Genomic DNA, 13549 nt, shown 5'->3' on the forward strand with positions numbered 1-13549 from the left:
CCCCGGCTTGGCTGGGGGGGCCCTTCCACAGGAAGCCATCCCTGGCTCCAGGAGGATGGGACTCAGGTGGACGAGCCTGCGGGTCCTCTGAGGGATGAGGCAGCACGCTGTCCTCAAACAGGTGACCCGTGGACGTCTGTTAGGGTGTTTGCATGTGGGCCCCGAGCTGGGGGCTGAGTAGGACTTCATGTCGGGCAGTGGTTTCTTATGGGGCCATCTGGGCAGGCGCTGCACACTCAAGTCAGGGCTCCTGGCATCTAGTGTGGGGAGCCCAGGGCTGTTGCGAGGCGACCACACCCCATGTCCGCCCCATTCCCGAAGCAAGGAGTTCCCCAGCCCTGTGTGTCAGGAGTGCCTCAGCGGAGACGCCGAGCTAGAGTGAGAGAAGCCTGCTGTCCTGTCACGGGCTGTGTGACCTTGGGCAGGTGGTTCGACCTGTCCGTGCCCCGCTTTCCTCCTCTTGGAATGGGATGAGAGCCCTGCCTCTCAGAATTATGGGGTTCAGAGAAGATGGTGTTGATCTTTGTATGTGTGGGTGTGTGTGTACATACATAGTCACGTTGTCTATTCAAAAATGTTATTTCTAATCACTGGAGTTTCACGTACTTTTATTCTCTTCAGTTGTTTTTAAAGATTTTAAAAGCCTTTATTGAATTTTTACAATACTGCAGCTGGTTTGAATTTTGTATTTTTGGGCCCTGAGGCACGTGGGATCTTAACTCCCTGACCAGGGATTGGACCCTCACCCTGTGTGTCAGAAGGTAAAGTCCTAACCACTGGACTGCCAGGGACGTCCCTTTTTTTTTTTTTTTTTTTAAATAGACTTCTTAAGGGCAGCCTTAGATTCATAAGGATATTCAGCTCATTTGCTTTAAAAAATACTTTGTATTGTAAAGCATCTCAAACATACGCAAAAGTAGACAGGCTGGAATCATAAACTCCCGTGGACCCATCACTCAGATTACAGGATTATGAACGTTTTGCCACTTTCATTTCATCCCTCTTCCATCCCCACACCCATGTGTCTCCCTTCCCTTCCCTCCTCCTTCATTTCTTTGCTGGCAAATTCTAATGGAAACCCCAGACTCTGTATCATTCCATTTGTAAATACTTCAGTATGTCTCTCTCGTGAAATGGAGTTGTTTTTTTTTTTTTTAAACAAAACAGGACAATAATACTCCTGTTAACACCTTTTGCAGCCAGCACTAACTTCTTAGTGTCCCCACCCATCCGGTGTTCAGATGTCATTGGTTTTAGGGAGAATGATGAACAGAGACACTTGGATGAGGCTGGCCGTAGGAAGGTCCAGGCAGAGCGGGTATCAGCAGTGGTTCATAATGAATGGTGATCAGGATGCTGGGGTGCATGGGAGTGACCAAGAGAAGTCTTACCCACCTGGGACTATGACCGAGGGCAGATGAAATGAGGGGATAGATGAAGTCTCTTGGACCCAATTACATGTAAAGTGCTGAGCTGCCCAGAGATTGAAGCAGAGAGAGAGGCACCCATGCTGCCTGCTTTTCTCCGTGCTCTTCCTTGCACTGAATTACTCCCTGAATTTGTAGGGAGATGTTGGAGTTAAGTGGTTAAACTCCTGGACAACTCACCGTGTATCCTGGATCCACCGCCTCGTGCAGGGTAATGATATTCCTGGGACAGTCCCATGCTTTCCCCACACTGGCCCTGTCACTGGGCTGCCCTCAGAGGTCAGGGTCACGGGCCAGCAGCAAAGTGCAGGGAGTTAGGATCCCACATCTGGGAGCTAGGACGCAGGCAGCCTGCATGCACCCATGTGAGTGTGCGTGGTGGGAACGAGGGGTGAGGCCAGGGGTGGGGCCCGGGCCGTCAGTCTGGTGGACCCTGGATGTCTCAGCCCCCGGTGCTCTGTGGGACGCTGAACCGGTCACCCAGGGCCTGGAGGCTCATATGTGAAATAATCGCTGCAGCACTTGGTGTGTGAGTTAACACAAATTTTTTAGAAAACACTTTGGGCAAAATGCAGTTAATATGAAAACTTTGAAAACAGCCTTCTGTACTTTAATAATTGCTCTCCTAGGAACTTATCCTAAAGAAACGACAGCAGCATTTTTTTTTTTGGAGGTAAGGTGTATTTAATACAATCAGAAATATTTCAAGTATAATTTACATGAAACATAACTTGGAAAATATAAATGCTATGATGCATATATTTTAAAAAGCTTTATGTAAACCTCATGTCAGGAAATGCCCATTCGTTATTGAAGAAGGAGGGCAAAGAGATTATATACAAAAGTATTTTGAGGGACTATCTTATGCTTCATTAAAACAAAGGTTCAGGTTGTTTGAAGTAATTAGTTAACAGATAGGAAATCTACAGAAAAAGAAAGCAATCAGAATGATATCCACCAGATAAGATTTTGAATATTCCTTCGCTCTGAATTCTTTGCCAGTTAAAATCATTTTCTAGATCACTCCAGTTTCCACGGTGAGACTTGTTTACATTCGTTATCGAAACTAATGATGACATTTATTATTTTGGTTTCACTCTCCTTTTGGCGTTTTCACATTTCTTCCGACAGTCCATTATGCAAGTTGTTTGTTCTGATCTCCCAAGAATTCCTGCTAATACTACTTCCCACTTCTCTCCAGAGTTAGTCGGAACCCTGAGGTCTCTCATCATTCTTAGAGAAAAAGAAAAATCTAGTAGTCTCTTTCTCAGGTAATGATACTTCTTCAGGGCTGTGCTTTTTGTCATCTGTCTCTTCAGTAACATCTTCCTCTTCTGAACCTGCTGTCTTGGAAACTAGGGTCTCCCTGCCAGGCCGTCTTCCCAGGCTTGACTGCTTCAACTCTATAGGTCTCTTCCTTTTCATCTTCGGCGTCAGACTCAAAAAAGGAAAATGTGAACCCGTCGGTTTGTTCACCCCAAATCATCAGAGCTGTAGGGTCCTGGACCACCTCAGCTCTCTCTCCATCAGGGTCCACATTCCAAGGTGTGTTGTCTTCCTTTACACTGGTATCTTTTACAGTCTGGAATATTTGTTTTAAATCTGTAGCAATGTTATAATCCTATCACTTATGGCAAATAGATGGGGAAACTATGGAAACAGTGACAGACTTTATTTTTGGGGTTCCAAAATCACTGCAGATGGTGACTGCAGCCATGAAATTAAAAGATGCTTGCTCCTTGGAAGAAAAGCTATGACCAACCTAGACAACATATTAAAAAGCAGAGGCATTACTTTACCAACAAAGGTCCATCTAATCAAAGCTGTGGTTTTTCCATTAGTCATGTATGGATATGAGAGTTGGACTATAAAGAAAGCTGAGCGCCAAAGAATTGATGCTTTTGAACTGTGGTGTTGGAGAAGACTCTTGAGAGTCCTTTGGATTGCAAAGAGATCCAATCAGTCCATCCTAAAGGAAGTCAGTCCTGAATATTCACTGGAAGGACTGATGCTGAAGCTGAAACTCCGATACTTCGGCCACCTGAGACGAAGAACTGACTCATTTGAAAAGACCCTGACGCTGGGAAAGATTGAAAGCGGGAAGAGAAGGGGACAACAGAGGATGAGATGGTTGGATTGTATCACCGACATGATGGACATGAGTTTAAGCAAGCTCCGGGAGTTGGTGATGGACAGGGAGGCCTGGTGTGCTGCAGTCCATGGGGTTGCAAAGAGTCGGACACGACTGAGCAACTGAACTGAAGGTTATAATATGTTTCTTTAGACACCTCAGGTAGTTTCTCAGCTTCCTCCCTTTTCTTCTTTTGTTTTGCTTTACTTTCTTTGGGTTTATCATCTTGCCTTCTTTCATAAGTGGCATGGTCATGCCTCACTGAATCATAATGTATGATGTCCTTAAATTTCTTTGCAGCTACTGATTCTTTGTAGAATTGCTTAAGCTGATCTGCAAAATGCTCTGCACAACATGCAGGGCTTTCAGCTTTTCTGCAGCAAGTTCTTCCTTCTCAGCAGTTTTCTTTTCATTTATTTCTTTCTGTTCCTCTTCATTATCACTTTCTAGAAATCAGGAGTCAGTGCCAAAGTGAGACTGCAAATTCATGAGCTGTGCCCTCAAATTGAGGTTTAATTCTGAACCTGTTATTGTCATCTTCGGAACAAGATTCCTCGTCATCACTGCTTTCAAAGAGCTTCCCAGAGGCTCTACCCGTGGACTCTTTTGCCAGTTCCTCTCCTGGGTGGCTTTGCTCCTGAGTGACTGTCTCCTCTTTCACTTTCACTACTGGAACCAAAGATGATGTGCGTTGGCTTGTCCTCTGGATGACCGTCCAAATTTGCCAGAGCATTGTGAACCGACTTCTTTTGAAGTTCTTTGGCTTTCCGCCTTGCCTCTAAGGCTGCCAGACGTTTCTGATTATCTTCAGCATGCTTATCCTTAGCACTGACACCTGATGAACTCTTAACAGAAAGTGGGAAGTCAGTGTTGCTCCCCTGGGAGTCTCTCCTTGGGAAAACCTCTGGTGGTTTCTCAGGGGTCTTGGAGCTGCATAGATCAGGCCTCCGATCAGAGCCCTCTCCTGACTTTCCAGTCCTGTGGCAAGAGTCTTCATCAAGGCCTCTGCTGCGAGTCTTAGCACCAAGACTTCTTATCTTTTAGTGGCAACAGACTAGAAATAGGATTCCTGCTTCTCTTTTCTGAACTGTTAGGGGACACCTGCTTTGTGACCCTGACTCTCAAAAGAAGCCTGTCTCTTTTGAGGCTGAATTTGGTTTGAGTCATTTGCCTCCTTTGCATGTTGGAAAGGAGTCTGTTCACTTGATGGGCCATTAGCACACAGGGACCATTTTTCCATGGACATGTTCCTGGGTTCCTCAAGTTTCAAGGAAATTTGATCTTTATTAATATTGTTAGAGGCGACACTCTCTTGCAAGGGTTTTTTTTTTCATTGATTCCTTTCCATAGAGACAGCCCACTCCTTTGAAAGCCTGAAATTTTGACTTTAAGGTATTTTCCTTTGGGTTCTGTTTTCCACATGGGTTCTCTTTTCCTTCTAAAAGAGAAGCCACAGTCTCCTTGGGATGACTACCCTGCTGGCCTCTGCGGAGGTCACCTGGAGTCCTTTGGCTCTTGGAGGCCCCGTCACGCTTGGCAGTGGTTTCCTGGCCACTGCTCTCAGTCTTTTCTTTTGGAGCCTCCTGGTTACCACCAGCCGACTGTTCCAAATCAGCCAAAGTCAGATCCACACGGAGACAGTTTTCCATCAAGGTGCTATACTCCTTACGGCCTTCAGACTCAGTTGATTCTGATACGGAATCAGCGTCTTCACTGCTACTGGACTCAGTCAGAGATTTACAACTAAGAGCCTTAACTCTGTGACTCAGGGCTATCTCGGCTTTGTTTTTTCTTTTTTGTACTTTAATACAGTCATCAGAAAGATCCTCCTTTTTTTCTGTTTTTCAAATGAGTGTTCTTGTTCATAGACTTTTCTATCTGTGAAAAATCCACACTGTTTTTGATCTTACCAGAACTTTTTTCATTGCAGTGATTTCATCTGTATCTCCTGAATCAGAGTCACAACCATTTTCCATAATGTTATTTTCACTGTTGAGGCAAGAGACATTGTTTCTGAGGCCTAAACCTGTTGAAGTGTGAAATTTGTGAAAATCAGATTTAAAATCATCCCTTACAACTTCAAAGGGATCATTTTCAAATTCATTGGAGGACCATGTCATTTTCTCTGTTTTCCTGTCTTGCAATCATTAGTCTTAATTCATCTTCAGAATCAATATCATCATCAAATATGCTATTTCTGTTTTTGGTAGTTTCTAAACCAGAAGTCTGAAAAAATACATTTTAAAATTTCTGACGATCATCATCAGTTGTAGAGGGTGATTTAGGAGGAATGGGATTATGAGGTGTGTTTTATGCAAATTGTTGTATTAAATGCGGACTCTCCGTTACACTGCTTGGTTCTGATCTCATGGTTAGAGACGCAGCGGAACCCTCATTCTTCTGCACTTGTATTGTCTTCTTGGCAGGGCTGTGAAAGGCAGAGAGTTATCACTGTTTCGTACTCATAGGATCATTCTCTCCTTCCGGTTCCCAAGTGAGGTTGGGTACAAGGACAGCATTTGTGAAATCCTCCCCTATCTTCTTTAAGTTGTGGCAGTATTTTGAGGGATCATACTTTATGATTTTACATTTACACTCATTCTTTACATGAAGGACAGGGAAGCCTCTTCCAGTTTTTGTGCCTGGTACTTCTGTTCCTGGCACAGTTTTCACAGGGAAATCCACCGTCTTCATCTTTTCTAACAAGTTGGTGTGATGGCGGCATTTTAATAGATGTGAGGATTTCAGAGAACCCATCTGAATTTCCATCTGGGGGCTGGTCAGGTGGGCTGCAGTCCAGCCCTGGGAGGGACAGGTGACATGAACTGACCCGAACCTGATGTGTGTGGGTTGGTCTAGGACTCACTGTTGGGTCAGCTTATTTAATGACATGAAGCCTCAGCTTTCTTATTTATTTAACTGGAGAATAATGTTATACGTATCTCCCGGGCTTATGTGAGTTCAAAATGAGCCACAAGGTTGAGGCTCAAGGTTGAGGGCAGAGCCTGGCATGCCGCCCCTGCCCAGCACAGACCACCTCACCGCAGTTGCTTCTCTCCTCACAGTCTCATCATTGCCATTATTGCAGTTGCCCAGCACAATACCCCATGCCACAGAGACACGTTTTTTTCCTTTTCTGGCCATGTGGCATGTGGGATCTTAGTACCCTGAGTGGGGATCAAACCTGTGCCCCCTGCATTAAAATGGTAGAGTTTTAACCACTGGACCACCAGGGAAGTCCCACCAAGTAGAAACATTTACTAACCCCCTAGGATATTCAGGTTTTAAACTCCTTTAGGCAGATGATTTCTTATTCACCGCTATTTCAGTTCCAGGTTATGTCGGCTCAGTACCCATGATTTTTTATGCAAAAGCTCTACAGGAGAAGGAAGCAGGAAGCTCCTGGCCTTTGCAGGACATCTAGGCCTGGCAAGGTGTTTGCATTAAGTATCCTACAATTTGAGTTTCCTGTTCTGGTATTCAAAGGTTGTAACACCCTGTACACAAATGAACCAGCTGTTCCCCTGGCTCCGGGCTGTTGGGTGTCCTTCATCCAAGGCGATTTGCAAGAATCAACAGTGAGGCTTGTTGTTGCCTTGCACCTACCTGGCTTGTGTCTGCCCGTGCGCTTTACCTCTTTCAGACTTCCTGCTCTGACCTTCCCATCCAGCCATGCGTCGCCGCCAGCACACCTGGTTTTATTGTTCCTACAGATAGAGGTTTTAGAGTACTAGGGATCCAGAAAACATGAGCCAAAATTGAATATCTGGGTCATGCTTTATCCTTTTGTCTAGGAATATTTGGGGATTTAGGGTTTGAAGAGAAAACAGTGAAGTTCTTTTACATTGTATGTACTTTTTTCTAAAGGGCTTCTGAATTTCTGAGACTGTGCAGAAGCTGTCTTTGAACTGGTCATGTATCTTTCAGACCTTATTGGTGTCTGAGTAGCAATACTTTGCTGATCTTGACTGATTCTGTGTTGGTTTTCCAAAGTTATTTGGAAGCCTAGCTCTCCAGATTACTAGCTGTGTGAAGTTGGGATCGTGTGATGTTCTGAGCTTCTGTGTCCTTGTCTCTAAAACGACAGTGACAGTATGTGACCTGCAGAGTTGTCTGGACAGGATGAGATGTCACAGGAGGATGACAGTCGACCAGTCATGTTGCTGTGATTGGAGTGCCTTCTGTGTACCAGGTGCTGTTTTAAGCACAGAACTTTTATTTCATCCAGTCCTTCACAGTCTGTGTGCTTAGGTATCATTATTCCCAGGTAACAGACCAGGAGCTCAGAGAGGGTCTGTGACTTGCCCACCATCAGCCGGGGGAGTGACCGTAGTTGTCTGACATAACTGTGCTCCCCTCCTCTTCATGCTAGCAAGTGTAAGGAACTGGCTTAGAGCAAGGGTTGGCAGACTATTACCACAGACCGCATCTGGCCCACAGCTTGTTTTTTACAAATAAAGTTTTATTTATAAACACAACCATGGCCATTTGTGTGCCTGTTGTCTGTAGTTCTTTCTGCACTATTATAGAAGAATTGAGTTGTTGTGGCCAAAAGCCTACAATGTTTACTCTGTGGTCCTTTAGGGAAAATCTGCTGTGCATAGGGTGAGGCCTTGATGGTATGTGTGTCCAGAATGCATCCATGTTTCAGTCTTTGACTAAAACTGGGTCCTGGGAGGTAAAGAATTTTGCAAAGTCCTCTTTCTGATGATTTCATGTTCTTTTTATCATTCTAAGGAGCTTTGGGCTCAGGATCTGAACAAAGTCCGTGAGCGGATGACGAAGTTTATTGACGACACCATGAGGGAAACTGCTGAACCCTTCCTGTTTGTGGATGAGGTGAGTGAGCTCCCTGTCCTGTGCGCATGGCTTTTGGATTGATATTGCTGTCCTCCAAAGTGTATTTTCTAGGCCTCTTCCCTTGGAGGGCTTTGCTGCTAGATGTCCCTAGACTGACTCTCTCAGTCAAGAGCTGTTTTTTCCCCCCGGTCCCAAACCATCATAGCCTTTGATTTTTCTCCTCCTCCTCTTTTAGATCACGTAGGTGAAATCTTCTCTTTTGCCGCTAGAGGGAGGTGCTGCTAGTGAGCCTTAAACCGTTACAAGCACAGCTCTAGAATTCCGAGGTCTACGTGGCTCTTGCAAGATGTGGAAATGGGTGCACTTGGCCCAGCGTGAGGCAGCAGGGGCTGAGGGGAGCTGGGAAGCGCCCCTCGTCCCATGCAGGGTTGTTCCCAGGAAGTAGAGTGTCACTCAGGCTTCTGTTTTCTTTTTTAAGGGGTCGGGAACTGGCATATGAAATTTCCTGCCTTTTAGGTATCATGACACTGGCAGTGTTCTGTCCCTCACCTCGGATGGTGCGTTCACAAATGCTCATGGTATTATTGTCCCTAAACACTTGTATATGGGCAGCACGTACTCTTGTAGCCTCCAGTACTTAAGGATACATATTGCAAAGGAAATTAACTGTATAGGTCAGCAAAGCGTGTGTTCATACAGCCTGTTGCAATCCGAGTTTTCTGCTTTAGCAACTTGGGTAACTGAGGCCAGGGGGCCGTGTGTTGAATCTTCACGTACCGTCTCCCCGAGTTGACACAGGCCTGTAAGAACCAATCGCCACCCGTGTGCTGATCCCTCCCTGTGTTTGTGACTCTCCTAGTTCCTCACGTACCTGTTTTCCCGGGAGAACAGCATCTGGGACGAGAAGTACGACGTGGTGGACATGCAGGACATGAACAACCCCTTGTCTCATTACTGGATCTCCTCGTCGCACAACACGTGAGTCTCCCCGCCAGCCTGCGGCACGTCGGGCAGGAGAACGGTGGTACGGAGGGCGCTCTGGGGCGCTGCTCTGGCAGAGTGTGTGGGCAGTGGGCAGAGTGCAGGCCCTCGCTGCTCAGACTGGGATATATGGAAACTTCTGGAGGGGAGGGGAGATGCCTCTGTCTCTCCTAGTTGGTATTGCCATAGTAATCCTTTTCCTGTGGCCCTAAGGAGCAAGTCAACAAAGCAGTTTGGGCATCTCATTCGTAGTTGTTGCTGTTGGGTCTCTAAGTCCTGTCCGACTCTCTGTGACCCCAAGGACTGCAGCACGCTAGGCTCCCCTGTCCTTCACTATCTCCCTGACTTTGCTCAGACTCATGTCCATTGAGTCGGCGATGCCATCCAACCATCTCGTCCCCTTCTCCTCCTGCCTTCAATCTTTCCCAGCCTCAGGGTCTTTTCCAGTGAGTCAGCTCTTTGTGTCAGGTGGCCAAAGTATTAGAGCTTCCCCTTCAGCATTAGTCCTTCCAGTGAATATTCAGGGTTGATTTCCTTTAGGATGGACTGCTTTGTTCTTCTTGCTGTCCATCAGACTCTCAAGAGTCTTCTGCAACACCAGAGTTCGAAAGCATCAATTCTTTGGTGCTCAGCCTTCTTTATGGTCCAGCTCTTAGGAAGGCAGTTGAATTAGTCACTGAACTGACATTTACTGAGATTGACCTTGCTCCAGGCCCTGGGCTTGCATGTCCACTGCAGGGGGCACGGGTTCAATCCTTGGTTGAGAAACTAAGATCCCACATGCTGCACAGCGGGGCCAAAAAATAGGAAACAATTGGGCTGGGGGTAGGATCAGCCCCTGTCCTCTGTGTTTGGAGGGGGAAAGGGCCTCCTTTGAGTCTTAGCAATGAGCGGGAGTTGGTGAGAGAAGAACAGGTGGCGAGGCGAGGAGGAAGAGGGCGTCAGACACAGGAACAGCACATGCAAATGTCCGGGGGTAGGAGGAACTGAGCGGAGTCTAGTAAGACTAGAGCACAGACCCTGGAGGGAGAGTGGCAGGAGACGAGGCCAGGAAGAGTCAGCTTGAGTGGAATCTTTGAAGCAGCAGGGAGGGCAGTGGGAGTCCCTTCTGATGGCTTTTAGGCTGGAGAACAGCACACTCAAGTGTGTATCTTTGGGAGCTTGCCCTGATTGAAAAAAAAGGGCAGACAGGAAGGGAGAAACAGATGTGCCACTCAGGCTCTCATCCTCCGTCTGCTGTACAAGGTGAGAGGGTGGAGGCCTTCGGTCCTGGGCTGTTGACTGGTACTTTCCCGAGTGTCGGTCCAGACAGGAGTTGGAGAGAAGGCCCTTAGGTTTGTCTCCAGGCATTTTGGAAGACACCTTCCTATTCAGGGGCAAAGGGACTTCATAGTTCTTGTCCCTACCTTTGACTTGAGTATGTGTTTTAGAATGGCAAATCCTGCCAAACCCAGAAGATAGCTGAGCAACACAGACTCTTAAAGCGGGGGACATGGGTGGTAAGGAGGAGAATGATAAAAATTGGTCTTTCTGCATCAGTTTTGGTGGACACAGTTCATGGGGTAGCAAGTTCCATTTATCCTGAGCCCGGCCTGGGGCCCTGATGTGAATGATGGCCCACCTCTGCCTTGTGTAGCCTGGGGGCAGCCGTCAGGGGTCGTGGGTTTATCATTGTCCGTCAGTCTCGCTCCTGACTCCCTTCGACCACGTTTTCCTCATAAGGACACATGTTCTCCACCCCACCCTTGGGTTTCCAGCATGGTTCCCTTCACCTCCCACGACCATAGCCTGAGTCTGAGGCTCCTGACTGTGTCAGCCACAGGATTGCCTGTGTCTGGCCCAAATCCTAACTGGGGGATGTGGTGAGGGGGGATCTTTATAGACAGGAAGAACTCAGGGCATTGGGGGCCCAGGCTGAGAAGTTCCCCAGGGGCGCCCCGAGGTGCAGGCCTGCCCTTACAGGGCCCCTTCTGCAGGTACCTCACGGGGGACCAGCTGCGGAGCGAGTCGTCCACGGAGGCCTACATCCGCTGCCTGCGGATGGGCTGCCGCTGCATCGAGCGTGAGTACCTGCCCACCGGATGCTTCACGTAGGGGCCCGATGGTGGGGGGTGGGCGGGGCAGCCTGGGGGCGGAGCCAGGTACCCTCAGCATCTGGGGTGAGTGAGGCGGCCCCCAGCAGCCCGGGGGCTTTCCCCCGAAGACGGGGTCCCCCACGACAAGGAGGGACGTTGGGCCTGGCCAGGTCGGAGCCACAGCAGCTTGGGCAGTGGTCTTCTTGTCTGGAAGGTGTCCAGATACAGCGGAGGGGCTGGGAGGCCCGTCGCAAAGATGGCCTTCCTGTCCTGCCGTCCCTCTGGGCTGTTGTTAGAGGCAGGCGGGCGCCCTGCGCGGTTCAGCAGGGGTCCCTGAGCGCCTGTGCCTGGGTGCCCGCAGCTGCCCCACATAGGCGACTCCAGGCCCCCGGACGTGGCTGGGAGCGGGTGCTTCCTCCTGACCCCCCAGCCTGACTCAGTCAGAGGCTCATGGCTGTGCCAGGCTGAGGAAAGGCCCAGAGCACCGATGTGGGCTCCATTTTAATCAGAAACATTCATCACGGTATCAAACCTTAACGGCAGTTCCTCCTACAGAGTGCTGCCTAATTTATGCCTTTTTCCCTGTTAGGGAAAAAGCAAATGTGAAAAAAATTTAGTTTGAAACTGTCAGCTCCTGTCTCCTCTGCGGGTTAAAAATATAGAGGCTGTTCACCTTCTACGTAACCTAGTTCTGTCTGAACATTTCACCATGAATCTTGAAAAATAAATCTCTCACTGCCCTGTAATGTTCCCTCTAGCAGAGAAAGCAAGGCAGTGTTTAGACAAGTCAAATCAGAAGATAAAACGCACGATGAATCTATTAAAAAAATTTGAACGAATGTCTTTTGGACGGATGTGTGGCATTACAAAGGGACCTTTAATTAGGCCACACAGTCTTCCTGTAATGACGCAGGTGACATGTGTGTGCAGGTGAGGCGCGTCCTCAGGCTGGTGGCCCCGATCTGGCCGGGTCTGGCCCCGGTGTCCAGGTGATGGAGCCGGCACTGGGGCGGGGGCCGGGGCACGGCTGGCACAGCTGGCACGGCTGGCACGGCTGTGGACTGGGGGTTGAGGGGGATGGGCGGGAGCTCAGGACTCCCGGTTCTGCCTGCAGTGGACTGCTGGGACGGGCCCGATGGCAAGCCCATCATCTACCACGGCTGGACGCGGACCACCAAGATCAAGTTCGACGACGTTGTGCAGGCCATCAAAGACCACGCCTTTGTCACCTCCAGGTCGGCAGCTGATTTCCTGGTGGTTCACCTTCAAAGGGAGGCCACTGGGGTTGGGTGGACAGACACACAGACATACTCCCCACCCCCAGACACCCCACATAGACACACAGACACACTCCCCACCCCCTGACACACCCCATATAGACACACACACACACACACACACACACACTCTCCCCACCACCCCAGACACACCCCACTGTATATATACACACATACACACATGCATACTCCCCACCCCCCAGACACACACACCCACACACTCGCCACCACACCAGGCATACCCCACCACAGACACACATACATGCATGCATACTCCCCACCACACCAGACATACACACACATACACACATAGACACACACATTCACCACCACCCCAGATGCACCCCACAGAGACACACACAGGAACAGACACTGTCTCCCAACAGATACACACAGACACTCCCTTCCCCCCAGTGCACACACTTATACACACAGTACACATAGAATCTCACAGATACACCCCCCACATAAGACACCCACAGCACACATAGACACACACACAGACACACCCTGAGTAGTACCCCACCACAGACACCCCTCCAGCAGGCACAGACACACCCCCACCCCATACTCTCCACACATACACGCCGACGCCCCTTTCCCCAGCACACACACACACACATACACACACTGACACCCCTTTCCCTAACACACACACACACACTGACACCCCTTTCCCTAACACACACACACACACACACACACACACACACTGACACCCCTTTCCCCAGCACACACACACACACACACACACACTGACGCCCCTTTCCCTAACACACACACACACACACACACACACACACACACACTGACACCCCTTTCCCCAGCACACACACACACATACACATCACTCTTAGT

At 48.6% G+C, this 13549-nt stretch overlaps 1 protein-coding gene and 1 pseudogene across 2 annotated transcripts in view; one reads left to right on the plus strand and one right to left on the minus strand.

The window, feature by feature from the left end:
- PLCG2 (phospholipase C, gamma 2 (phosphatidylinositol-specific)) overlaps positions 1–13549 on the plus strand; it is a 162481-nt gene that overhangs the window by 92072 nt on the left and 56860 nt on the right. For both annotated transcript variants that reach the window (XM_010850801.1, XM_010850802.1), the window contains 4 exons: positions 8296–8397; positions 9218–9336; positions 11316–11401; positions 12529–12649. In XM_010850801.1, the coding sequence (XP_010849103.1) occupies positions 8296–8397; positions 9218–9336; positions 11316–11401; positions 12529–12649 (428 nt within the window). The remainder of the gene's footprint in view (positions 1–8295; positions 8398–9217; positions 9337–11315; positions 11402–12528; positions 12650–13549) is intronic.
- Positions 2425–8287, minus strand: LOC104996516 (annotated as a pseudogene).

This window comes from Bison bison, unplaced genomic scaffold (genome assembly GCF_000754665.1).
Source record: "Bison bison bison isolate TAMUID 2011002044 unplaced genomic scaffold, Bison_UMD1.0 scf7180017864295, whole genome shotgun sequence".
Lineage (NCBI taxonomy): Eukaryota > Metazoa > Chordata > Mammalia > Artiodactyla > Bovidae > Bison > Bison bison.